The sequence below is a fragment of the Cololabis saira genome, chromosome 23 (genome assembly GCF_033807715.1).
Source record: "Cololabis saira isolate AMF1-May2022 chromosome 23, fColSai1.1, whole genome shotgun sequence".
Taxonomy (NCBI): Eukaryota; Metazoa; Chordata; class Actinopteri; order Beloniformes; family Belonidae; genus Cololabis; species Cololabis saira.
The window spans coordinates 17,104,278-17,131,447 of NC_084609.1; the positions used below are offsets into that span (position 1 = coordinate 17,104,278).

The 27,170-nt window shown below is 40.2% G+C and overlaps 1 protein-coding gene across 1 annotated transcript in view; it reads right to left on the reverse strand.

Annotated features, from left to right (window-relative positions):
• cacna1c (calcium channel, voltage-dependent, L type, alpha 1C subunit) overlaps positions 1 to 27,170 on the reverse strand; it is a 205,581-nt gene that overhangs the window by 10,209 nt on the left and 168,202 nt on the right. Inside the window, exons 27-51 of the mRNA XM_061715156.1 lie at positions 27,041 to 27,093; positions 26,820 to 26,966; positions 26,457 to 26,658; positions 26,044 to 26,202; positions 25,599 to 25,709; positions 22,685 to 22,768; positions 15,397 to 15,468; positions 12,265 to 12,402; positions 11,174 to 11,239; positions 10,713 to 10,804; positions 9,144 to 9,303; positions 8,919 to 9,046; positions 8,721 to 8,817; positions 8,535 to 8,637; positions 7,985 to 8,086; positions 7,668 to 7,795; positions 7,405 to 7,545; positions 6,231 to 6,622; positions 6,013 to 6,039; positions 4,139 to 4,267; positions 3,909 to 4,036; positions 1,511 to 1,608; positions 1,326 to 1,422; positions 1,033 to 1,141; positions 792 to 945 (exon numbers count right to left, since the gene is read on the reverse strand). Coding sequence (XP_061571140.1) covers positions 792 to 945; positions 1,033 to 1,141; positions 1,326 to 1,422; positions 1,511 to 1,608; positions 3,909 to 4,036; positions 4,139 to 4,267; positions 6,013 to 6,039; positions 6,231 to 6,622; positions 7,405 to 7,545; positions 7,668 to 7,795; positions 7,985 to 8,086; positions 8,535 to 8,637; positions 8,721 to 8,817; positions 8,919 to 9,046; positions 9,144 to 9,303; positions 10,713 to 10,804; positions 11,174 to 11,239; positions 12,265 to 12,402; positions 15,397 to 15,468; positions 22,685 to 22,768; positions 25,599 to 25,709; positions 26,044 to 26,202; positions 26,457 to 26,658; positions 26,820 to 26,966; positions 27,041 to 27,093 — 3,117 coding nt within the window. The remainder of the gene's footprint in view (positions 1 to 791; positions 946 to 1,032; positions 1,142 to 1,325; positions 1,423 to 1,510; positions 1,609 to 3,908; positions 4,037 to 4,138; positions 4,268 to 6,012; positions 6,040 to 6,230; positions 6,623 to 7,404; positions 7,546 to 7,667; positions 7,796 to 7,984; positions 8,087 to 8,534; positions 8,638 to 8,720; positions 8,818 to 8,918; positions 9,047 to 9,143; positions 9,304 to 10,712; positions 10,805 to 11,173; positions 11,240 to 12,264; positions 12,403 to 15,396; positions 15,469 to 22,684; positions 22,769 to 25,598; positions 25,710 to 26,043; positions 26,203 to 26,456; positions 26,659 to 26,819; positions 26,967 to 27,040; positions 27,094 to 27,170) is intronic.

A 27,170-nucleotide genomic window follows, 5' to 3' on the forward strand; every position in this document is an offset into this window, starting at 1 on the left:
CCTGCTATTATTTAATTAACCAAAATGAATCCAAAAAAGGAAGAAAAGAATGTCCCGACAATAATTAGTACGCTGGGATTTAGGAGCTTAAGTTGAGATATGGACCTTGACTAGACTTTTGCAAAACCTTGATTCTATTATCTTTCAACACTGAGGAACTTGGTCTTATTGTTCACTTGTTCCAGAGGTTTTGCAGTTTGAATAGATGCAATTTTGCCTGATTTACTGTGTTGTGGTAACACACACTTGGATGGTTCAGACTAGCAAACTTACTATACAGGACTGTCTCAGAAAATTAGAATATTGTTATAAAGTTCTTTATTTTCTGTAATGCAACTAAAAAAACAAAAATGTCATACATTCTGGATTCATTACAAATCAACTGAAATATTGCAAGCCTTTATTATTTTAATATTGCTGATTATGGTTTACAGTTTAAGATTTAGATTCCCAGAATATTCAAATTTTTTGAGATAGGATATTTGAGTTTTCTTAAGCTGTAAGCCATGATCAGCAATATTAAAATAATAAAAGTCTTGCAATATTTCAGTTGATTTGTAATGAATCCAGAATGTATGACATTTTTGCATTACAGAAAATAAAGGACTTTATCACAATATTCTAATTTTCTGAGACAGTCCTGTACTGTGGAAGTGCTCCAGGGGTACTTAGGACCCACATACTTATTTTCTTTTAGGCTTAATTTCTGCTTCATAAATAAAAGCACAATTAAACAGGTTATATAATAGCAGCAGGGTAGCAACACAATACACTGGTGTAATGAAACTCACCGCCTCCACCAGACTGCCTGCGCTGCCGTGAGACAGTGAACTGGAGTCTTTTCCCAGAAGTGACGGCACCGTGAGTGACACCGGCCGGGATGCTCTGCCGGACGCTGGCATGCTAGGTGTCGGGCTGGGGCTGTTCCCGTTACTGTCGTTGTACCTTGAGAGTAATAAAAACATTGCACTGTTCGCACTATTTTTTGGACCTAAACCGTAATTTGTAGCGGCTACTTTCACTTCATCTCACCAGGGCCCACAGTTGACAGAAGGCAAGCTGGTATTGAGCTTTTCATGGGAGCTGGAGCCCTCTAACCTCAAGGAAGGAACTCTCTGGTAGGAGCCGTCACCGGAATGAGCTACAAAACGCAAAGAGAGCGTAACAAAGTTAAATGAGCGTACAAATAGAGGGTGCTCTTCATTCATGCTCCTCAATATTTCCTGTGCTGGCTAAAGTGGCCGGTTTTGTGCATCATTAAATATAATTGAGCACAGATTTTCCTTCGCTCTTTGCCTTTAGTGTTTGCAAACTGCACACTTTACCTGTGGGACTGGCAGGAGGTGTGGAGCACAGCCGGCTGAAGAGAGTGGGTGAGTGGCTTCTTCTCAGCAGAGGACTCAGCCCTGCAACTGCCAAAGCCTGGAGAAAGACAGAATGTTAGGATATGCTGGTCTCTAGAATCAGTTCACAGTTTATGTGCACTCATGTGTAATGTTGTGTTTAGTACCTGGTGATGTACAAGATGTAAAGGTACAGCCGTCTTCTGGGAGACGTCCTGCCTCGTCTGTCTCCGGAGACACTCCAGATGGAAGGACGATCTCCGTCCTGACACGCAGGACACAAAAGATTCAAAAACAGTTAAATGTGTATATAATAGTAATATTATAATAATAATACATCTCATTCATTAGATGCCTTTCAAGATACTTGAGGTCGCAGAACAAGCAATAAAAAACATGACACAGGACAATGGATACTAAATAAACAAATCATAGCTAACACATTTAAAACAGGTCTATTAAAGAGAGTGCTTTCAGGTGAAAGGGATGAATGGAGATGGGAGAGGTTGCGCAGGTGGAAAAAGGCTGAACGGGTGACATTATTGATATGGGGTCTAAATGAGAGCTCAATATCAAGGATGGAACCCAAACTCTTTACACTAAGAGAGGTGTAAACCGAGGAGTTGACAATGGGTTAGGGTTATTTTTTATGGTAGAAATTCAGTTTTAGGAAGTTGAGGGAGAACCAAGATCTGATTTCCTGAAGTGGGTGGAGCCATGGAAAAGATTTTGGTGGACAGATAGAGCTGGGTGTCAACTGCTTAGCAGTGGACAGAGGTGTCTTCAGTATTCACATTCATTACTCAGGTAGAAGTATAGATACTAGAGTTTAAAAATACTCCTGCAGAAGTTGAAGTAACAACTCAAGTTTTTTACTCAAGTAAAATTATAAAAGTACTGGTTTAAAAACTACTTAAAGTATAAAAGTAAAAGTAATGTAAGGGGAAAAAAAGCCATTAAGGACAAAAGCCATTGAAAATGAATGCATCTTAATGCAAATATACAGTATTAAAGAACCATATATGTGTACTATTGAGCATTAACATGTGTTTCAGAGAGCAGGAGATATGACTAGTTGCCTATAAGTATTGTAATGGTGCAAAAAGTCAAACTTCACAGGCATGTTATCATTTATCCTAACCTTTATTGGAATGTACATCCAAGTTTAGTTGCAGGAATCTGAGGGAACGGATGTAAGAACAAAACTGGACAAGAACATCTGAAACAACCACAACCAAATTCACTCTATCCGGATGGAGCAATTTAACTGGATAGTTTTTGTTTAAAGGTATTGTGACATGAAAAACACATTTTTCTTGATTTTTTGTGTTTTGTTGGGTGTCTTGACATCAATTACACCCAAAAAACAACAAACTTTTAACATTCAGTGTATTGTGTGCTTTCTGGGATTTTCCGCATAACTGTGCAAAAACGACGCACCTGGTTTGGTGGCGGGCCGTGACGTCAGGGCCCGCTAAATCACCGCCCCCTCCACCCAGCTCCCTGCCTCCTCTCCTCTCCAGCGCACCATAAAGGCTGATTTATGGTTCCGCGTTACACCGACGCAGAACCTACGGCGTAGGGTTATGCCGCGACGCGCTCGGTACGCTGAACCCTACGGCGTAGGCTCTGCGTCGATTTAACGCGGAACCATAAATCAGGCTGAACACGGAGCTGTTTAGAGCCTCTTTTGTTCTAATCACCGGAGGAAAACTGCTAAAAAGACCCGCGGCCACTGACTGGACTTAAGATAAGGGGACAGTGCTGCTTGCATGCCTTTATTTTTATGATTGTTTGCTCTGGTTCGCCCTCCTGCTTTTCCGTGCGTGCTTCGCCTGTCGCTCCCGGCTTAACTCTCCGACGCCGCTGTTAGCGTATGGCTGGAGGAGGAGGAGGTTTGGAGGAGGAGCGGAGCAATGATTGACAGGAAAGGGGGGAAAGGAAGCATTTTTCACGGGGCAAAAAAACACTGTAATAAAAAGCCAGGAATGGAGTACTAGAGTGAAGTTTTTCTTGTTACACTCTTTTAGACACATTTGAGGGATGTTGGCCAAGACTTTTAATAGTGTTAAAAGCATGTTAAAAATGATGTCACAATACCTTTAAAGGCCGAAATGAAATAGAGTAACAAGGCTGTTTTTAAAAGGAAGGAGTAAAAAGTACAGATAATTATGTGAAAATGTAAGGAGTAAAAGTAAAAAGTCGTCTGAAAAATAATTACTCCAGTGAAGTATAGATAACCAAAATTTCTACTTAAGTAAGGTAACGAAGTATTTGTACTTTGATACTTGACACCTCTGGCAGTGGAAATGTATAATATACTTGTGAAATATATGACCAAGTTGAAGCAGGTCAATTATAGATAAAAGTGGTTCAAGGACAGAGCCTTGGGGAACACCAGAGGAGAGGGGGATGGGTGGGATGTAAATGGTTTAAGTGAGTAACCTGAGGCTTATATCTGAAATACCAACGGAGGCAGGTCCGTTGATCAAAATAGCGTGGTGAGTTGATATTCACCGTATGACGCACATGGACCAGAGATGTTGTGCATGCGTCTCTACTCACCCAAAGATGTTGGGCAGAGGAAGACTCTTCGTGGGGATTGCCACCCTCCTCCTCCTCTTCTGTCCTCTACTTCTTCTGCGTCCTCCATGGGAGTCAGCTGCTTGCACGTGTCATCTTGATACACCAACCTAATCAGTGCACACAAGCGCAGAAAGTCAGAGATATTCGGTGATTCTCCAGCTTTGAGCTAAAGACCAAACTGTGAGGTTTTTTGTTTTTTTCAGCAGTACATGTCAGAGGAAAGCGAGTGGTCATCGTCGTGGTATTCCTTGTCGTCACCATAGCTCTCATCGTACGTCTCCTCTGTTGACCCCTCCCCTCTCCGGATGATTGGCAGGTGACTGTCACTCGAGTCCGAGCTACAAGTAAACAGGCAACCAACCGAGCAGACAGGCGAACAGACAAAAACATAAATTAACAAACACACTCCACAGATGGCAGTACATGTAGACAAATAGTCACATGAAAACGCAGATAAAAAGCAGCTGATTAGCAAAAATGTCAGTGAGGAGCTTGGGAGGAGGAGGAGGCTGAGGATTCACTACTGCAGGTAGGAAATAGAGGAGAAGAAGGAAAAGCCTGAGGCGAGGCGGCTGGATATTGCAGCTGTCTTGGTGAAGCAAAACATAAAAAAATAAAAAAATAGTGACTAGTATTAAGAGCACAACTTGGAATATGACAAATGATGCAAAACTGAAGTTCAGACATCTTTAAAAACAGGAAAAACAACTAAATAATTGTGTATTATTTGAGAACTTGCTGCTACATCACCTTCAGAGAAAAGAAAAATGAAGTAAGTACTTCAATTTACGGCTACTTTATTTTAAACTCGGGGGAACCAGAAGTTGTCAAGTTCAATTTATCAACATTTATAAATTCCTATTAAAAGAAAAGTGAAGAAAATTCTGCCACTTTGTACCTCTTAGCTCTGGTAAATTTATCCACGATGGGATCGTTACGTCAAAGATGTCTTCTCATCAGTCTCATCTGTTTCATAATCCAGACTTAAGCTTTAAGGAACTTTTTTTTGACATTTGAATTTGAATCCTTTTCTTCACCAGACTTTGCTGTAATTTCTTAAAATCCAGCTTTTTGAATCAAGAATGACCATAAACTGGTTCGTTTGTATCAATTTTACAGCTCTTCATTGAGTTCTGGCAGGAAAACATGTATGTAAAGATCAAGTCTGGCGAAGGAAAAATGTAAATGTCAAAATGCCAGGACGTCCCTTTCAACAGCTTTTAAAAGGGACTCTGGGATAGACCGGTGCTGGATTCAAACCCATCTTGGGCTGTTCTCATTGACTCTGATCAAGTCTGGGTGCTAGATAACCTAATTCATAATCAATCAATACAAAGAGCACAAGAAAGCTGATACTTAGATTTGCATCTGCTATAACTGGCCAAGAAATGTTTCAGCACGTGCTGTTTTCAAATCTTTTTTTTTTTTTCACTAAAACTTACCAATACGATACACGTGCTATGAAGCAAAAGGCAACATACTACATAATACCAGAATTTAATGAGTAAAATGTGTTTTGAAGTCATGCATTCATTAAAAATTACATTTGCAAGTTTATCTTTGCAGAAAAATGGAATAGCAAGCTCCGACAGTCTCATTATTTCCAACATTTTTGCTCAAAGGATAGTCTGACTGTCAGTTCATTGCAGTAACTTGTTTGATTTTAAGTATGACAAATACTTAACACACAAAGAGCTTTTACACAATGAGCATGTAAGTATGAGCTTTCACATATATGCAGAGTTGAAATGTCTGTATAGATGTGGACGTGCATGTCACCCAGACCTGCCACGGTTTACAATAGAAGAACAGCAGCCGAAGCGCTCCATAGAAGAGGTTTGGTCACGTTGCAGCAAACGGTCTAAAGTCTACGGCTTTGGCAGCTGGTTTCATAGAAGCAGCAAGCCTGCTTTCGCTATAGCAACTAAAGCATTATGTGCATAGCAACAAGTACCACTGGTGCATCTCAACAGCGATGCCATCTTTTACAGCGTCATGAAAGATTTTATGCGCACATTTGGGGGACTAACAGAATACACACGCACGCACACACACACTCCCTATCTGTCCCCTGGCAACATACCGCATGAGTGTATCATAAAACATCCTTCTTGGCAACAGAAATAAACGACAATGAGGGAAAGCAGGTAATAAAGAGAAAGGGAATAGTGGAATTAATAATGATAATAACTTTTTGCAGTGGTGGAAAATTCAAGAGACCATAAAAAGAGAACAAGAAAGGTAAATTGTGTAAAGGAGTTTGGTTAAGACGCTTGGAGAGGCTGTCCAGCCTGCACTCACCTCTTAGGAGGGAAGCACCATGCAGACCTTGGTAGTAGGATGGGGGTGAGCGGCTGCCCTGTGTGCCCGTCCACAGTGCTAATTGATGGGCTCGGGAATCGATTGTTGCTCTGGGTTGCCGTCCCAGTCCCCCCAGTCCCCCCAGTCCCCCCAGTCACCCCAGTGTTATTGGCATTGTTGATGTTGGCATTGGAGCCTGATGAGGAATAGGAGGAAGGGGTGAAGGTGGTGGAGTCCATGAGTTTCTCATGGGACGGACTCTCGCCCTCACAGGGGGAGCCCTTCTGGCTGATGTGCAAGGGCCGCTGGGTGGTGAAGGACTGGGGGAAGGAGCCTCGGCCGTCATTCTGGTTGTAATAGTTGACGTGGTTGCCGAACAAGCCCCCAGTACGCTGTGTGGAGCGGTAAAGGGAAGGGAAAAAGGAGAAATATTTCACTGTGTGCAAAACAACCCAAAATCAACAATTATAAGAGTAAAAGCACCGCTTGCAGCAATAACACTTTCTGCAGCCATGATGGAAATGCAAAGCAGCAGAATTCAGTCAGTTATCAAGCAGCGGTAAAAGAAAAGACATTTCTAACAAATTGATAATCCCGAGGGGACGAAGCATTAATAACTTATACAGGCTGGGTATATGAAGCGTGGTTCAGTTCATTTCCATTTAGCTAGTTTTGTAAAATCATGAATAGATCCAGTTATTAAGTTAAAGTGGATAAATACTGCAGTAATCAAAACAACTAATGACAATTGCAATGATGTAGAAAATGAAAAGCTGCTCAATTCAACGTCTCGGCAAAAGCTTAGAAAAAGCTTCATGTGTTCATACTTACAGTTCAGTGCTCAGTTACTTGATGTAAAGTTGGTGTAATAATATTTATATAGTTATTTAATATACTACTTTATTTTGTAGTGACTGGAAATGTGTTAGAATATCAGATGGTCTTTCTTTGCAGCTCAACATCTGCAATATGTAGACAAATTTTGTGCTGAAATATGCAGATTTCTATTTATTTTTTCTATTTATTTATTTATTTTCTATTTATTTTTTATGCCATGTTGAATTTGAGCACATGCACGCATGTACATGTATGTGCATGGAGCTTCAAGCTGGCTCTGATCTTCTCTATCTTGTTCTCTCTCTGTGGAGAGTGAGTGAGGGCACGTGTATCCAACCTTTACCCTGAAGATATCATCCTCAGAAGCAGCTGACACGGGCTCTTTCAGGCCTTTATCCAGCTCCTCCTCCACGTTCAGGTCTCCTGAGATGGCCCTCCTAATCTCTGGGCCGATGTCGTGCAACGTCCGCAGGCCCGCCTGCACACAGAGGACACACCAACTAGAGTTACCTCCTTTTTCTTTAGTTCAGTCCTAACAAAAGAAGGTTACTGCATGATTTAATAACACACTCTCTGTGTCATCCAAAGTTCTGCGTGTACCTGCAGAGAGAGGGCAGTTTTTGGGGGCACCTTGCCCACCAACCCTTGTTCTTTTCTCTTCTTAAATTTGCGGAAATATTCCTGGATGAGGAAGGTTGCGTAGAACTTTCCAACTGTAACCTCGTCATCTGGATAAATCAGATTAACACAATTAAGAATTCTAAAAATAATTCTCCACAGTATTTTATATTTAGTTCAGAAATGTGGTGTTGTTGGCGGTTTAGTCTTTAAAAAGACTCATGATGTGTAGGAATGATGAATTAGATTTCAGCTTTTCAACACATTTTATATGAAGAAGCGTTGTAGGGAGAACATACCACCAGCAGGGGGCACTACTTGATCTAACAGTTTCATGCTGGTTCTCTTCCAGATCTTTTTCACAATTGCCCTCAGTTCTTCATTAGCCTGCTCCAGATTACCTGCGCATGAAACACACAGCAAACATATTGTCATTCTGAATACACCGTCACATGTGACGGATCGTAACCTCATCGTAACCTCTGTATGTGCACGTTGGGGACAATGCATTCTTTTAACAGTTGACACAGATGTCAGGATTATTATGGTGACAGCTAATTGGGATTTGCGCTGTCTTCACACGCTGCAGCCCGATCTGTGCTGGTGAGAGAAAACGAAATGCTTTAGTGCTAATCAGCCGTTAATACAAAGAGCAGCTCCAAAATGAACATGAACCTGTCTCATAAACAGCTTTGATCACAGAGGAATTAAGCTGGATCTCGTCTCGTTCCCACCACCAAAGGGCCCTTAGACGTGTTTTAATTATTTGCCAGTACATCCTCTTGCATATGTGAACGGTGCTTGTGGAGCTGTGTGAGGAGTGCGTGTCCTTGTGCGAGCATCCATTACCCTCTGTCTTGATCCTGAGTGCGGTTCTGACCAAGGCAAAGAGTGTGGCGTTAAACATCACGGTCCCATCGCTGTTCAGAGGCATGTTCATCGACACCAGGCGCTTCAAGAGAGGAAACACAGAGACATCAGTTACAACTAAACACACAAAACACATTTCTTATCAGGGCAGTTGTTTGTGTTTACCTTGCAAGCCACCCTGTGCGGACAGAGCTTTCCAAAGCCGAGGGGAGGCTGAATTCTCCGGAGCAGAGTGACCACATCAAGGTGTTTGATCCTTCCCCTGAGCACACAGCACAGGACTCAGATTGCTAAAAATTCCCTCGACAACCTCGGATACTCACTACTCCCATGCCGCTTCCTGCTTGCGCTCCATTAACCTACTTTGCTTCTGGGTCATATTCAGCCCAAATCCTCTTGAATTCATCGAGATGATGCGGTCCCAGGATCGACCAGTCACGTGTCAAGTAGTCAAAGTTGTCCATGATTACAGCCACAAACAGGTTGATGATCTGGAAAACATCAACAAAGAGAGATTTCCTTCTTTTCAGGGTCTTTTTTCAACACTAAAGATGTAAATCTTTTCCACGCTCGGAGCTCTTTACTCACCAGAAAGGCACAGAGCATGTAGAAGCTGACAAAGTAGATGATGGCAAACTGACTGCCACAGTCTTCGTAGGCTGCGTGGCTCTCGTTGGAGCCTTTCTCACACGGTCGATTGGGTGAACACGCCAGCATGATCTCCTGCCACGCCTCACCTGTTGCACATCTGATAGACAGATCGACCCGCACCCCAACACACATTCAGAGGCATGCAAACATGCATGCAGATACAGTTACAGAGGAACACACAGAGGCACAGATACAGAAAAAGAAATAAATCAATAAATAAATAAAAAGGCAGAGAAGCATGGATGTTCACGTAAAGGTACCCAGACACGTAAACACACACAAGACAAAACGATGGAGACAAACACAAGAAAACACAAGTGTGAACAGTTAACAGTTGTAATCATTCACATCACATTTTACAAAGCAACTAGGGCTGGGCGATATGGACCAAAAGTCATATCTCGATATTCTCTAGCTGAATGGCGATACTCGATATATATCTCGATATTTTTTCTGTGCCTTAATTGGGGTTTCCCCCAAAGCATTATAGCATAGCATCTCTGTTAGCTTCATTTTTTTCTGATGCAAACCCTTAAAAAAACAGTCAGTTTTAATACAAAGCCTCGTGCCAAATGTCACACAGGTTCCTTTATTAACAGAGGTCTGCACAATATCAAAATGTATAAAACAAATGAAATAAAAATAAACTGCCTGCATATATAGAATAAAAATGCTTCTTGAATAAAATAAAACAAATATCCCTTTCCTGCATAACAATTAAATTAAAATACACTGTGCAATTATTACAATGTAGACAGTAACAGGCAGACTTTTCCACTGAGGTTGACAGTTGTGCAAATAACAAAACATTTGTGCAAATCTCAAATAAAACATTCAAGTCAATTTGTCACAAAATAAGCTATATCAAAATCATAAAAAAAAAAAAAAAAAAAATTTAAATCGATATAAACGATATTGTCTCGTACCATATCGTGTTTGAAAATATATCGATATATATTAAAATCTCGATATATCGCCCAGCCCTAAAAGCAACAATTAAAAACTTCTTATCATTGTTATTTGAGATAGAAATTGTATTTAAATTAAATCTGACTTCCACATTACTGTAACAAACATTTAACTTTCTTTCTCACATGAGCCTTTTTTGGTGAAACTCAAAGAATATATTTATTTAGTTTGAACTGTCTGCTGGATTTCAGCTTCATCGCAAACTGCAAAATGACAAGATTTAAAAATTGGATTTCCTGCTTGAAAATAATATCAAGTATTATTGCGTGACATCTCTCCTCTGTGAAGTATATTTTAGAGGAATCTGTCCAGAACATGAACCGACGGAGCTGATAGTTCTTAACATGGTTTTGTCGGAAATTGGAACAAATCAAGAACAGAGACTAAATATTTCTGATTTGGCTGGAAAAGAAATAAAAACCTCAGTGAAAATGATCTGTGTGTGATTGGAGATGTTATTGGTAGTGAAGGGAGGACAAGAACATGACTTAAAGCAGAAACTATCACATGTAAACTGTTGTAGCAATCTTTCCTCACCTGAAGAGCAGCAGCACCGCCTGAGGGAATGTCTGGAAGTTGTTGTTCCTGTTGATTTCCGTGTGGTCCCGCAATGCTATCTTACCAAACATCTGCACAAGGAGGAGGGGGCACACAGCACACACTGAATAATGTAAACACTGGCAAGAGGAGGTCAGTTACAACGAGAGGCCACTTGCTTCCAGCAAATCAAACTGAAGTGTCTCCAAGTCATCATCAGTGAGAGAAAAAACAAACATGCAACAGCATGTAGAAGAGATAGAAAGAGAGACAATGTCAAATAATAATAATTGTAAACCAAAAGCAGTAGGAGGAGGAAATGTGGAAGAGACACGAACAATGTGACTGAGCAGGAACTCTGGATGACAAAGACTCCAAGAGGACAGGAACTGGACAAAGGCTTGCTATAGGAGAGAGAAGGAGCACAGCAGGACACACAAGAGGACAAGACAGCAGCTTACCTGCATGCCGATGACGGCATAAATGAAGAAGAGCATCACTATAAGCAGAGCTACGTAGGGAAGAGCCTGAGGAGAAGACACACACGTCAGTGACAAGTCGTCTGCAGCGTTTTTCTGAGTCCATTCACTTTCAGATAGTCCTCAAATGATCTGTTGTGAAATGAGCAATCTATGTTACACATGCAGGCTTTTTTTTTGTATATAAATGTGCTTATTTAATTAACTGGCAAGTAAGGACGAGAAAGTGATTGGATCTGCAGTTCCATGTGGCACAGCACCAAAAATAACCCAAGACAAATCATTTGACCACAGTAAAATAGAAACCGTTCTCTTGTTTCTGTCAGGTGCCCAGTCTCGATATATTGTACTTGTGTCAACGTTATTGCAAGTTTGATTTTAGCTGACGCGAAGGACAATCATGTAACGCGACGTGGCCCATCTCAGCTGACACAAAAGAGAGAACAGGATATTTTCATATTTCCACAAAGATCTATCAAATCACTCAAATGATTTCACTTTTTTGGTGGAGTGCGTTGTTAAAACTTATCTATGGCTTAACTTGCCTACAGGGGATGGGGGAGCTCACAGGGTTAGTAGGAGGTGTGTGTGTGTGTGAGTAAAAAGAGAATAAATGAGAAGGAGAAGAAGGTAGAGGAGGAAAGAGCAGGAAAAGTATGAGTTTTATACTTTATGTCCCTATTTCCCTCCCTAACTCTGCAGCGAGACTCCTTCATCTTACACCATCTCTCTAGCTCGTGCTGCTGCGCTGTCTCCCTGACAAAGAAGAGGAAAGATAAGGCAAGGAGAGGAAATGTGGCTTTTGTGAATCTGCCTGGTTGAATTCACACAATTACATTTCAGCTTCATGTGTCTCAGATCTCATTCCTGAAAGTGTGAATTCTCCCCAACAGGGAAATGTTTTTCAGAATCACCTTTTTTTCCCTTCAAAATCTGGATCAGAAAATCTTTACTAAATAGATCTAAGTTCTCTAAGGCAGGGTAATCTAGGTCACTTTATTTCTGTAACTTCTGTTCTGTGTAAAGCCTAGCCACCCCCCCCCCCAGCATGTAGTGTCCGGTTCTCCCCTCACTTGGAAGGATTTGATGAAGGTCCACAGCAGGGTCCGAATCCCTTCCCCGCGAGACAGCAGCTTCACCAGCCTCATCACGCGGAACAGCCGGAAGAAGGTGATGGAGATCCTGGCGTTCTCTTCAGAGTTCTGCAGTCCCTTTTGGTGGGGTTTGGTGTTTTTTTTTGTAAGAAAAAAAACACACAGGACGCATGGGAACAGATGATAGATAGGAAAGGGGCGGGGTAAGCACACACACACACACACGCACGCACGCACACACGCACACACACATATACATGAGTGAAGACCATACACACATGCATATGCACACAAAGACATATGTGGCGACGCAGACATATGGAATTTGGTACCCATATGTCCATCCACATGTGTAGATATGGATGGTTATATATACATGACGCACATACAGTACACACACGCACATACACACACACACACATTGAGTTAATAAATGGAAATCGGCGTCCTACAAAATCCCATCAAAATCAACTGACAAGAGAGATCCGGGAGAGAATCGGGCAGTCATGCTTAATTTTGTGACTTCATGGAAAAAACACTCGGTGACAAAGGAAGCAACAGCATCCTCCACTGACTTTCTGCAAAAGCACCTCCAGCCCTGCACCTCCTTGAAACCACGCACATGTCCCAGAGTCCCTTCACGGAGGCAACAATTTTAAAGGAGACATATTCTTATTTTTTTAAGAAACAAAATTAGCTAATAATGCTCATAATTGTCTATAACCCATCCAAAAAAAATCATATTTCTTGTTGGTGTTTTCTGTTATGTTTTCATGACAATTTCTATTTATCAATGACGCAAGCACTCAGTAGAAGAACAAAAGACAGAGAAATCCACTGAGAAATTAGTGTTTGATGGAGGAATTATGATGTGATTTTGACCTAGCCTTGTGGTTGTTACGTTGCTTCAGTGTTCCTCTCTACGTGATGGTGTTTTAGCAACATGGGCTGGATCAATGCATGGCTTTGCTATTGACTTGTGTCAAGAAGGATGACAGGTGCCAGACACAACCAGCAAAAGAGAGATGTGGAGTGGATTACAGAAGCTGACTCCACCCTTTAAAACCAGCTGTGATGACCGGAGCGCTAAAGAACCGGCTGTGTCGTCATATTTGTCTAAAGCATGACACAGACACCTCATAGAGCCCTTAGGATATTTGAAGAACTACATGATATGTCTCCTTTAAAAGCTGCTTGTGGTCTTTAACTTTATTGCTTGATTAAATCACTTTGCTTCACCTTTTTTCTGTTGCAAAGAAAAAACTCTTATACGTCTTATAGTCAGTTTAGTCTTCAAATATGTATTTAAGAAAAGCATCAAGACAGATACCCTGGAAGTAAATCATCCACCTAAGCATAAGACTGGATTATTCTGAACAACTGAGACTTTAGCTGAGTCTTTTATCAATAGATGGAAGCAGCTTTAAATCAATCTGATGGCTAAAAACAATTTCCCAGAAGACACTGCCCAACATCTGTCATCACATATCCGGGTTACTGGACTGACTGTCACAGAAAACCATCCACATGAAGGAAATAATCAAAGGTCCTATTCAGGGAAATAAAGACAATCCAACTAGATATGACTGCTTGATATGAATTCATCAGTACCATCAAAGTACAGTGTTTGGAGACTTTGCTTTATATCCTCAATAATATTCTGCAAAGTATTTAAGGGTACAGTTTGGGCTTCAGGGAATGAAGCACTTTCACTTCCTAGTGTGCCAGGAGTCGCCCACAGGAAATAACTCCACAGTGAAACGTTCAGCCATCTCTCTCTCAGGGCTATTCTCATACAGATTTATTTATTCATGCTGCGTCTGTTTGCTCTCTGGGACAAAAAGCCAAAATAACAAAGACAACATCAAGCAAAATGCAGTTAATCCAGCAGATACGAAAAGGTTAAGAGTCATTTTCGCATTTCACTCAACAAATAGCAGCTCTATCCACTGAAGACTAAACAACAGTTCATAAAAATAGAAAACAGCCAACATCCACCTGAACTTTCCTCACAAATGCTCCAACTGTTAGCACTGCATCGTAAATATGAAGAATAACGTGACCGTAAAGACATGGCCGTGTCTGATCTTTGAGCTGGTTGTGCCGTTCGTGTTTTTCCAAGAAGCCATCAATTCTTTTAGGTTAATCCCACAGATAAAACACAGTGGACTCCTTCAAAGAACTTGTCATTTTCCACACATCTCATTCCATTTTGGGATATCATCTGCTGCTATAAATCATAAAGTGAATATAAATTATGGCTAAAATGTGGCATATGCCTCAACGTTTGAAAAGTAGAAAAAAAATACTAACATGATATCATTTCAATTTGAATATTTTACGGTAATAAGCCAGACATGCTAAAAATGACACATCCTCTGAGGAGTGGAAACCAGTTCTGTACTTCAGGTAATACCACAATTGTGCCACGGTGGGCGCCACTGCACCACTGAGAGAAAGTGTGGGCAGTGAGCAGGAGAGGTACAGTAACAGAAAGTGTAACAGAGACAGAAAGAGAGCGAGAGGGAAGGGGCTGAAGATGAAGAATCGTTCGGATCAATGCGAGAAAGAAAGACAGAGAGAGAGGGAAACACACAGAAAGATAGAAAGAAAGAAAGAAAGAAAGAAAGAAAGAAAGAAAGAAAGAAGGCCAGTGGAGAAGAATCAAAGATAGATAGAGAGCGTGCATTAAAAGCACAAAAGATACCACACCCTTTGAGAAGAAGGCAAGCCATGGGAGAGATGGGGGCAGCGGGCACCATGACAACAGCAATAACCACTCAAGAAAAGTCACACACCTCAGTTATAGTAGGCCTGCAAAATGCAGCGTCCTCCACCACGCGCACACACACACTCAAATATATATACAAACAATATAAATATGTAAACACACAATTAAAGAAAGCACCATCAATATAACTCTGGGCATGCCGCAGGAGATGACAGCACGAGTGAAAGAGGCAAGAAGAGGCTGAATGAAGAGCCGAAAGATTCGGATCATACCGTGGATGTCATAGCAGAAGGAGGGATGGAAGGACGGAGGGATGGAGGGATGGTGTGGGAGGTAGGGAGGCGGACGAGGTTACCGTCAGGGCGTACCATTGGCCTTACCACAGGGGGGTGAGAGGAGGAAGAGGTGGAAGTGGAGGACGAAGAAGACGAGGACGAGGAGGAGTCAGCTGGCTTTAAGGAAAGGCAACAAAGATCAGCACCAGAGTAGCGCCTTCGTGTGTGTTTGTGTTACTGTGCAATATGAGTGTGTGTGTGTGTGTGAGTGAGTGGTGATTCGTGAGATATTGTTGTCTTGGCTGGGGCCAGACCTTCACTCAGAGTGGTGAAAGTTTAGCCAAACTTCACATAGTGGCCAAAATGTCCTAATATCTGAGCCCTGAGAGATTTCTGTGTGATGCTGCAGCCTACTGAGGCTTCGCTAATCCTCTGTGAAGGTCAACGATAGTTAAAAACTGAAATATGTATCACCTGCGTGGTTAATGTCTGCCTTCCGCCTTTATGTCCAAGATACTCTGATGGAAGAAGTTAACTGTCTTTGTGTACGACCGGGCGCTCCAGTAGCCATCTGTTTGACCTTCCACCAGCTGAAGCTACGTCACATAGACTCAGGCTGCGTTTATCAAAAGCATCTGTTATGAATCAGATGACTCTTTGACGTGAAAGCAGTTGCATCAAAGTGACATTTGACCGGCCTGAACCTTGTCAAAGTGCCATTTTATATGGTGTTACAATGCACATTAATTACAATCCCAAATCAGAAAACTCAGACCCATATGAAAATGGAGAAAAAGAGATTACGTACGTGTGTATTGTGGGCAGAAGATAGTTTTGTATTGCTTGGTTGAAATAAATCTATGGAAGTTGCTGGAATATATATGTATTTTTTTTTGTTGGCAGCATACGTTGGTCTAATATCACAATGTACTTTCAACTTGCTTCTCGAAGAGCTCAAAAGCTTTTGGGGATACTTATTTATTCAATTTTTTTTAAGGATTAAAAAAAACTAATTTGAGGAGAAAAATCACGAAATATCTCAAACTGATTCTCACTGGAATTAAATCAAATACAAATTTGATGTAGGAATCATATTTTTTTTTAAATTTGCATTTTCCATGCCATCCCAAGTTTTTCTAACTTTAATCTTTAATCTACGTTCAGGTCAAAGAAGCATCAAAATATCACATTTCTAACTCAAGTCTGAGTTAGAAGAGAGTTCCTGCAATGACAATGATTACTTAAGATGCTTTTGAAAATTGTAGTCTATGTCGCGCTTACGCGAGCACATTAACAATATCGAGTAGGGAGCCACCCACTGGTCATCCCAGCTGGAAGTTTAGTCTTACAAATAAAGAGGTGATAAATCTGCATTAGGTACAGGCCATGTTAAAATACCTTATGACATGCATCATTTCTCCCTTTCTTCTCCCATAGTAGAGCAAGCCCTGAGGGGGCATGTCATTTTACGGGAGGAAAAGCAAAAATGGGAGAAAGAAAGTAGGAAAATGACCAAGCAAAGAGAAAAAGAGACTGAATTTAAGGACACAGGAAAGAAAAGAGATGATAAGGGGGAAAAAATCTGAAAAAGAAGGCAAAAAGGAACTAATGGTGAGAATAAACTGGAGAAACGTGGAAAATAATTGATGAAAAAAGTGAAGAGGGAAAAAATGAGGCATTGTAAGGGCTTTTAACAGGGCCATGTACTGTACATAAAAGTATGATCAGATTGTACCCAGACCAAACGATTACTGTATTTTAAGAACTTCATCATAATTATAATACATATTTGAATTATGAACTTTAACTTTGTACAGCCTAACAAAGGCAATAGTTTCTATGGAAGTGACACGGTAGTCTGATGGCAAACTATTTGTGTTTGTCGATGTGAAAGTAAATGAGCTGTAAAGTTTGAGGGGGAATAAATGCTGGACGGAGGGAGGAAAGTTGGAAGGAAGGAAGGAAGGGAGGGTGGATATAGGGAAGAGGTATAGGGAAGAAGGAAGGAAGGACAAAGGGAAGGAGGATGATTTTTTAATTTACACTGAGTTTGGACCTATAGAAACAAAAAAGATCGAGGACCAGCTGATCAATTAAAGTATAATTTAACTCTGAATGTCTTCAATTTCAAATGAAACTTATGTGTGACACATGATCCAATTAAAACTCTGATAATTTCTGTTTAGTAAATAACCTTAAACTAAACCAAAATATGAAATAACTGAAATTGTGTCTTTAAAAGATTCATGCATAAGGTTAAATTATAATGCTTTTTTTTTTGTAAAACAAAATCAAATATACATTTGACTTTTCAGGCTGAACTAGAGTGCAGATGTGAGTCACTCTTTACGCAGCCTATTTTAAATTAAACTTGAGTTGTTTTCTCACATTGCACTTCATTTTTTTTTTAGCAAAAATTCAATCAGTTCAGTCAGTTTTTATGGGTAACATGAGGCATATCATGAAGATATCTGGCCCCTGGACCTTTTTACTTCAAAATCTGCTAAATCGCTTCATGAAATTTCCAGTATAAAACACAAAAAACTGCTGCAAGAAATATTGTCAACATTTTTTAGAAAGTAGTTGATTGAGCCCTTAGGGCAAATGAAACGCATGGGAGACCCATGTTACCCAGCTTGCATTTCAGGGACGCAAGCAGCACCGCAATCCAAAGAGGAAAAGAGAGAACGAGAGAGACAGAGAGAGCGAGGGGAGAGATAAACATTCATAAAAGAAGAGTAAAGTGAACTGAAAACGCTTAGAAAAAGAAGGAAAAAGATGACGAGAAGAAGAGGACGCATTCCAAAGAGAGAGGGATAAAGATGCATTTCATACTGGCATCCGCTGCAAGACACCGATCGGAGCAAACCAGAACTGTCTGTTCACACTAGCTCTACTCAAACCAAACTAGAACATAAAGGAAACCATAAAAGGTTTAAGAAGCACCCGCAGGTTGCTGGGAAGAATTAGAGACCCAGGATTAAAAAAATATTGACTGTGTATTACCAGGAAAATAAAAAAATCAATTCAGCTAATCTCACTCAACTGGCACCCAACAGAGTTACAAAGTGGGTGCACTCAGATGAGAGAAACGAAATAAGGTAGCCTGTCACCACACTTCACTGTACACTTGTGAAATCGATGAGAGGATTTCCATTGGAAAGGTGCTGATATTAGTTATTGCTCAGCAGTTAAAAAAAATAAATAAAAAATCACCAGGACTGATGAAATGCAGTGAAAGGCTAAAGCTTAACATTTCTATGTCCCGGGGTCCAATTTCAAGAAGAGTTCAAAAGTTTTCAGAAGGCTGAAGTGCGGAGGGTTTCTTAAAAAAAATTAAAAAAAATAAATAAGTAGTAGCGTGGGCATCTCATCACCCAAATTATGAGAAGGAAAAAAAATAATTAAAAAGACTTGGGGCATGCCTTCAGGTTAGAGGTGAGAAACAAAAAAAAGTATCATTCAAAGAACCAAACCAACCAATCTACCAGTTGACCAAAATCAATCAAATCAAAAGCAAACTCCAAACCAAAGTCTGCAGTGCACGATCAGTGAAATGTATAGATGACAAAGGTGTATATCACCGGCCCTGTGAACCTTGGTGAGAGCGTAGTCAATCAGCTGCTGCAATTACTTTATCTACAGTATTTGTTTCTTTTTTGCGTGCCAGAGAAAACAATGAAACTAAATAAGTGTGTAGGTTTTCATAGCAACCGCTTCCTGTAATAAGTATTCAAATAAAATGAATAAAAGATGTAATCTCCAGGAACAGTTTAAACACAGGAGAGCATCTTTTAAAAGGGCCCCAGCGTCTCATGGAGCGTCTCATGGGGACAAATGAATTCCCTTTCTAAAGGCAGGAGAACAAGCATCAAGCTTATCCGCCCCTGGGACACACCAGCCTTATTTGTATGCCTGACCGGTTTTGTCTGAGGTGAAACACACTGCCTTCCACCACAGGGAATAAACCGTTGTACTCATGTACACGTTCACTACCTCATGTCTGCGGACCAGGTAACACCTGAGCGTCTGGAGCGGTTTTCAGCAGGGAACGTCCATGCAGCTCCAGGTAGGTTGCAGCTGAAGTTACTGTATCTTTGTTTTCTTTGTTTTCCATGTTCCATATTGTACCTTTTACAGTTTTCCGTTAAATTACAAGCTGGAGCCAGCTGAAACATATCTTAAACCTCAATTCAATCATAACAAGTACTTATCTGTAATAATATTCCCTTTACATTATTCATTACCTCCCTCACTCCTTGATTTCCTCTTTTCATTATCAGATCCTTGGCCATTTTTGAAACTATCTACTATACCAGTGCATGGTAATTTTACCAAAATCTAGTATGTAGTATGCAGTATGTGACCAATTCCAACAATCTGCAGTATGTGAAAATGTCATGCTACTCCAGGAGGGCTGTCCAGTGGGCAGCTGGTCAGTGCGTCTTGCATACTATATCCCATATTACAGTACTGGCTTGCTACCTGACAGTGTTTGACATTGAGTTGGACACTAAAGAGGACATACAGATGATGAGGCTTCTCAGCTGGCTCTTGTGCTGAAATGCTCCAACATAATAATTATGAGAATCCTTTCACTTGTCTACTTTACTCACTTGCAGTTCCTCCTCTTTACACTTTACACTTTAATCAACTAAAATACTGTTTAGGTTTAGGACTTTGGAGCACATGCTTAGAGTTAGGACTGATGTTAAGTGCATATATAATATTCAAAGGAGTTCCCATCTAGCTTATGTAACGATGATGTAGCTGTCATAGTCTGGACTTGCATTAAATAAAGAAATATTAAAATATGTTCATTAGTGAGTGTTTATAACAGCTCATTTAGCCTTAGTGTCCACCTTTAGTTTTAGTTTTTACTCTGATTTAAGTTGAGCATGCACAGCTTAATTTTTAGAGAACCGACATGAGAAAAAAAAATCGGTCTTCCTCCCTTTTCTTTGGCCTTTTCTCGTACTCATGGAAAGCTATTCCTACATGTTTGGCTTAACTTAAACACAGAGTAGTTGTAGTCATATTAATATCAGTTGTAGCTTACAATTAACCAAAAATGTACTGGATTTTAAGGGTGATGCTGATATCAAACAAGAAATATCGACAATAAAACTCGGGAAAATTCAAGGAGAGCTGCCTCCACCCCGCTTACTTTCAGTCTGTTTGGGACTTTCCACTCAATATTTTCTACTGGAGGGAGAATAATTTTCCAGACAGAAGTGATTCCCTCTAATAGACTCTAATAATATGCTTTAGAAAAATAACCCCTCATTCAGACATTAGAGAGCATATTCTAATCGTGGTTCTTTGACCAGGCTGATCATACTTTGAAGCTAAATGACCTGAATTTTCTATCAAGCAACGGTTTGCAGTTCTCCCTGCCTCTCAAACTAGTCCTTCGCCCTTTCGATACAACATGAATAAAACAACAAATTGTCCACAAAGTGTAAATACAATAGACACTTAACAATTTGACTTGTGTTTGGGGTTTTCATTCTTATTCAGCGCCACTGCTGACCGTAGGCCCTCCATGTCGATAAAAAAGGAAAAAAAAAGAATTCATACATATATTTACATAAATTTCATAGGTACTGAGTAAATCCATTTAAGGATAAAAATGGTTCCCATGTATGCACATTGTGATAAAAAGCAACTTCATTTTTCCTCAGTTGAACACATAGTTTGGTCATTTATGAACTAGAGTGGTTTTTCAAACCGCCTCTGTTCAAAAAATGAGCTACATGTGTTCATCTTTTCTGAAAACATCAGACATGGCAAAGAGGCCTGAATATACCACCTTTGTATCTGTCATGCTATACAGTGTTCATCATGCCAAGGGAATATTTGTTATCCCCCGTGGCAATGATGAGAGATCAAATAATGTGTAATCAAACCAAGTGCTGATTAAATGCAACAGATTCTATTGACAAATAGAAATCTTCAGTGCTACTGGTGCTCGACAGACTGAGGCGTTTATACCTATCTGAAGCTGCTTCAAGTAATTAGAACTCCAGTAAAATAAGATAAATAACGTCTGATTCACACTGATGGGTGAAAAAAAGGCAAGATGCAGGAGAATATAAGAAAAAAAAAGAGTTTTTGGGGAAAACGTTTTTTTTTTTTTTCAACCTTAGTTGTTACAATCATGAAAAAAAAATAAAAAGCTAGTCAGATGCTGGGAAAGATATATCAACTAAATTACAACTTCTGCCTCCAGAGAGGAGTGGTCTCCAGTTTGGTTGTGCCACATCTGGCTGTTTTATCAAGCAGACTTTGGTAATCAACCATTTCTTAAGTTCAAATAATCTCCAGATGAAGTTTCTTAATCATTTGAAAGCATGCGAGATAGGCATCGCCGCTCGGTCTGTTCGTGTGTGTGGTGATGGCAACTCATGCAGGCAGGAAGGGAGGGAGGGAGTTGGACTACTTACGTTAACCTCAGTGATCGCTATGTCAACAATGCTACCCACAACTATCAAGGCATCAAATGTGTTCCATGCATCAACAAAATAATGCTGCATAGAGGTGGAAGGAAAAAGGAAAAAAACAACAACAACAGAAGAAAAAGAAAAGGACAGAACATGAGACGTTTAAAAAATGGAAACAACAGAAATCGAAGGAGAGAGGAGAAAAATAAGATAAAAATATTACATACATGAGCATTGGAGTTTTTAGTAGGAGGAAAGAATCAACAAAATTAAAGGGCCAAAACAAAACAGAAGAAATAAATAAAAGAAGGGGCAGTCTGAAAAAGATGGACAGCATAGGAGGAGCAGCAGCGACCGGTCATGCTTGTCCATGAAAGGAAATGTCAACAAGAGAAACAGTAAAGAACAAATTGCAACAAAATCACAACAACAAAAAAAAGGTGCCACTGTTATAAAGCTGTGTAAGGATGCTTGTGAGTGGTCAGTAAGTTAGTTCAGTTAGTTAGGGGATTCAATCCGAGTATAAGTCACAGTGCGACCAAAAGTAAAAAAAAAAACATAAATAAAATATAATCCAGTAAAATAAATGGCGTGCCCAACAACATTTCAGATACTGAAAAGAACAAGAAAGGACGCAGTTCAGAAACCCTTCAAAACTAAACTCTGCCTGAGTGATCGGTACTCTTGGTGAAACCCAGACAGAAGCACGTTCTTGTTCAGGAGCCCTCGAAGGCTGGGGGGAGGCGAGGGAGGGCGGGGTGGGCTGGGGGGCTCCCCCAGTGAAAGGAGAAGGAGGAAGAAGACAGAAAGATGAGGAGAGACAGCAGCACGACACAGAAGACATGAAGAAGGGAAGGAGAGTGGAGAGAAGCGAGAGGAAACACGAGACAGAGACAGAGACAGAGACAGAGAGGGAGAGGCGAGGACAGCAAAGGGGACTTCGTACTTACGTTGATCTCACTGAGAATGACGTCTATTATGCTGCCAATAACGATGAGGAAATCAAACACATTCCAGGGATCACTAAAGTACCCCTACACAGGATGAGGTGAGCAAGAGGAGGAGGAGGAGGAGGGGGTGAGAAAGGTAGGTTAGAAGGAACATAACATCTGCTGCCACTTCGCAGCCCCCATAAAGGTGGTATGAGGTTAAACAAAAATTAAAAAAAAAGAAAAAAAAGTCCATACTCGATCAGCCGCCACATTAAAGGATAGAAAGTTTCCACTGTGCGATACTTCCAACAAGTCGGCTAAATTCCTGACTCTGTAAAGGGCTTTGCATTTATGTTTACAACCTGTGTTTTCTTCTGCAGTGCTGATGTAGAGATTTTACTAAACGCACACTTTGCTTACTTAACTTCGTGTGGTCAATTCAGTGTCTACAAAAAAAAGGAAAACGAACAAAAAAACATCAAAATATCCTCAGGCTGTATTTGTGTCATTTATTCTGGATTTTAGTTAATCTTCATATTAAATTAATCTTCATAAGGATAAATGATATTTCCTGCTGCACAGACACAGCTTCAGTGAAACTCCAAACAACATGTCACAAAGGGATTTAGAAAATGATTCTTATGGGATCTTCACAAACAGTGGCAACACCTCACTGTTTTGTTAAAGCTTGTTATTTTGCAGAAATGTCAATACAATAAATAAATAAACGAATGCATTACTAGGAATATCTTTACTATTTTAACCTAAAGATAGCTTGTAATTTAGTTTGGGAAAGTCAGAAGATTAAACCCTTTAATGCCTGACATGAAATAAGACAAAAAAGTATTAAAAACACAATTTTGTATTTAATAATTTCTAAATATTTTTTATTATCATTATGAATGAATTAGGTTGTTTTGATTTATTTTTTAATTTACATTTGACCTTTTATCTAATTGATTTATTTTCTAGAATTTCTTTGGTTTGTAGAAAAACATTTCCTTTTCATTTATGATTATGGGGGTGGTACAAAGGTCTCAGAAAATGCACGTGTCAAATATGATACATCGGCATTATAGTGTTAACAATATTTTTTCAGCCGTATTTGTTTTGGAGTTGCAGAAAAGCTGTATAACTGTAAACAGAATAAAAAATTACTAGGATATTCCCAATAAGTCTCACTCAGGTTTTAGCGTTTGTTGCATCGCCTGTTATCAGCGACTGAAGTGTCATCAGAATAAAGCAAAACCTCCTCTGGCCATGATTCGCTCTTTCCTCGGCTAATGCAGTTTTAACAAGGAAGATTTAAGTCTTGGGAATAATGACGTAAAGCCAGAGTTAAACATTAGTTAAGGTCATATTAGCATTAGTATCCAAATCGGTGGATTTATTATTATTGTTTGTACGGATTAAACAAACCATAAGCACTTACAGTATGACTTTCAAGACATTGAAGAAAGAAAAAAACATTGGGCGAAAACCCCCCCAAAACAACCAAAAAACAAAACAGCAGCAACAAAAGTGAAAGAAAAAGTACTGACGCTCATCCATGGCCTTTATAATAAAAATGATTAAAAAAGACAGATTAGAAAACATTAATGTTATACAGAACAAATGTTGTTGGATCTAATCAGGACTGGAGGACCTGCAATACCTGCAAAGAAAAACTGTGTGACAATGTTCAAGGCATATCAGAGTTCAAACAGTCAGATCACATAAAACAAAATACACCTAAAAGGATTGTTCCCTCGTCCACCTGTAGCGTGCATGTGTTGTCACGCTGCACTGCCGACTGTAGAAGGAACGGATGCAATTTGTTCTAGTTTTGCATATGCTTTGTTTATCATTGAGAGTCAAAACTTAACTTCGGGAACCTTCACAAGCTCACCTTTTAAGAAAAAGAAAGAAAGATTGATTCCCTAAATTTTGTGGTAAACCTAACAGATTTCATACATAATGCAGTGCAGCATGATGCACATGCACAGCTCTTTAAAGATCTCTTCTAACTGTGGCCACTGGTGCCTGAAGTATCGGGAGACTTCAATTATGTTACACAGACTAAGAGGCTTAATTAGATCTTTCATTTCACAAGTTACTGCAACACAACCATCACTTTCTCATTACGATAAAAGAACAAATTATTGAACAAGATGTGGATTCAGTAAAAATGACATACAGTATTTGGCTTTCATGTTCGGTCAAAAACATAAAAATACCACTGGTTTTGTTTATGATGTTCACTTCAGAATATTCAGTAATTAATGTCACCTGTTTAAATAATCTCCTGCACAACAAACGTGGTAATAATAATGGTAGCACTTTTAAAAACCCAGATTATGATAAACAGAACTGGATGGTTAAAAGTCCCACCGCTGCTGTTGCCATGTTTCCTGCAGTGAAGGCTAAAAGCATGGAGCTGAAGTTTAGAGACTTTCTAAATCATTTTTTTTTTTTAAATAAAAATTATAAATGAGAAAAAAAGACACTTTCTAAATACAAGACTACAAATCACTGGAAATTGTTTTAGCACAACTTGTGAAGAATAAAATATTAAACCATGTCTTATGCTACAGACAGTGCACAGGGATTTTTTCCACTAGCAATGCTGTAATAGAGCGAAACGCTCCCATCTGTTACTGTTTAAATAGCTGACACACCAGGACATTATTAGATTGAACCAATAAAGCCCATTCGACAACATGGCAACACCAGCGGTGTAACGAGGGAGCAGTGAGATTAAACACAACATGATGCTTTACATTAATCACGTCTTAAATCCACAGTACCTTCATTGTCATGGAAGAAAACAAGAACAACGCAATTCAACATCAACAATCAATTATTTGACATTTGTACAGTTCAGTTAATTAATGTTAGATTCAATTGAATCCAATTGATTTGAAATCATTCTGCAGTGATGTGCTGCACCTACCCTGGGTTTGAAGGCGATCAGCTTGAGGATCATCTCCACAGTGAACAGTCCAGTGAACAGCATGTTGAGGATGTTCATTGCATCATTGAAATTTTTGGTCTGCCCATAATGCTGGAAAAAGACACCATCGAGTCATTCGTTTCCACAAAGACATGTGAAGTTAAGGAGGTGGTCTTGAGTGTAATACAGTATTTCCTTTTTTAACTTTTGTGAAAGGTACTTGCTTAAAGCAGCACAAAAGGACTTTTGTTCGTGTTTAAATATCCGTTTCTTACTGTCACCGTGTGTCCGTTCGCTCTCAGACAATGAGAAACTGACCAAGTAAGAGGCCAAACGAAAACAGAGCTGTAAAAGTGGCTTAATGGGTGGTGGCAAGGAGCAAAACGTTGCAAAAGTTCCTTTGTGCTGCTTTATTTTTGTACCTGTGAACATACGTGAGACTCACCTGCATGGCCAGACAGATGGTGTTGAGAAGGATGAGTGTGAACATCAGATATTCAAAGTAGGTGGAGTTGACCACATACCACACCTTGTACTGGTAAGGGTTCTTGGGGATGTAGCGACGCAGAGGGCGAGCTTTGAGGGCGTACTCCACACACTGACGCTGTGACACATATCCACATAGGTGAGAATGTACAAGAACTGGCTTTGGCCTTTTATAATTCTCCACGTGTATCTCTGTAACCCTGTCTGTCATGGAGAAAAACTAAACAGGCCTTTTGATGTCAGTCAGAACAAAAACATGTCACCTGTCACACTTCATGTGTACTGCATTCTTCACAAAGGCTAAAATGTCGAGCTACACACATCCAAAACAGCACTACAACCCAACGAAAACAAACACACAAGAACCGCTACCTGGTTCTTGTCTAGTTCACAGTTCTTATATTCTTGCTCTCCCTGCTCCTGGAACGTGACGATGACGAAACCGACGAAGATGTTCATCATGAAGAAGGCGATGATGATGATGTAGATGATGAAGAAGATGGAGATGATCACACGGTAGTTGTAGATGGGCCCAACGTCCTCAGCGTGAGAGTCTATGGCTCGGTAAAGTAACCTGTCAAGAGAGCGGGGACGGTGGAGAACGTGTGACACGAAGAGCAAGAAAAATCCCACCATCTCTGATCACTAAAAGCTGGAAAGATAAAAATCACAAAAGGCACAACATACTATCTGTACACATTTACATTTTCACTGTATTTGCATGCAGACACGTACTCTGGCCAGCCCTCGAATGTGGACACGGCAAACAGAGCCATCATTCCTTGCAGGACATCATCAAAGTTGAAGTCACTGTTCTCCCAAAGTCTGTGGGCTCTTTCAGGCTTTGCTACGTCACCGTCCTTATACATGATGTAGGAACCCCTGCAAACAGATGCACACACGCCTTCATGTGATCCATTTTAGACCGAAGGATTGTGCGTGGGAGAGTCTCTTACCTGCAATCTGCCTGAGTCTGCTTGGAGCTGTCACTACAGTAGAAAAACTTGCCCTGAAGGAAAAATGTACAAAAAATGTCTAAACGTCTTTGACGACGCGCCCCAAGGACTGAAGGACACCGTTTTTTAT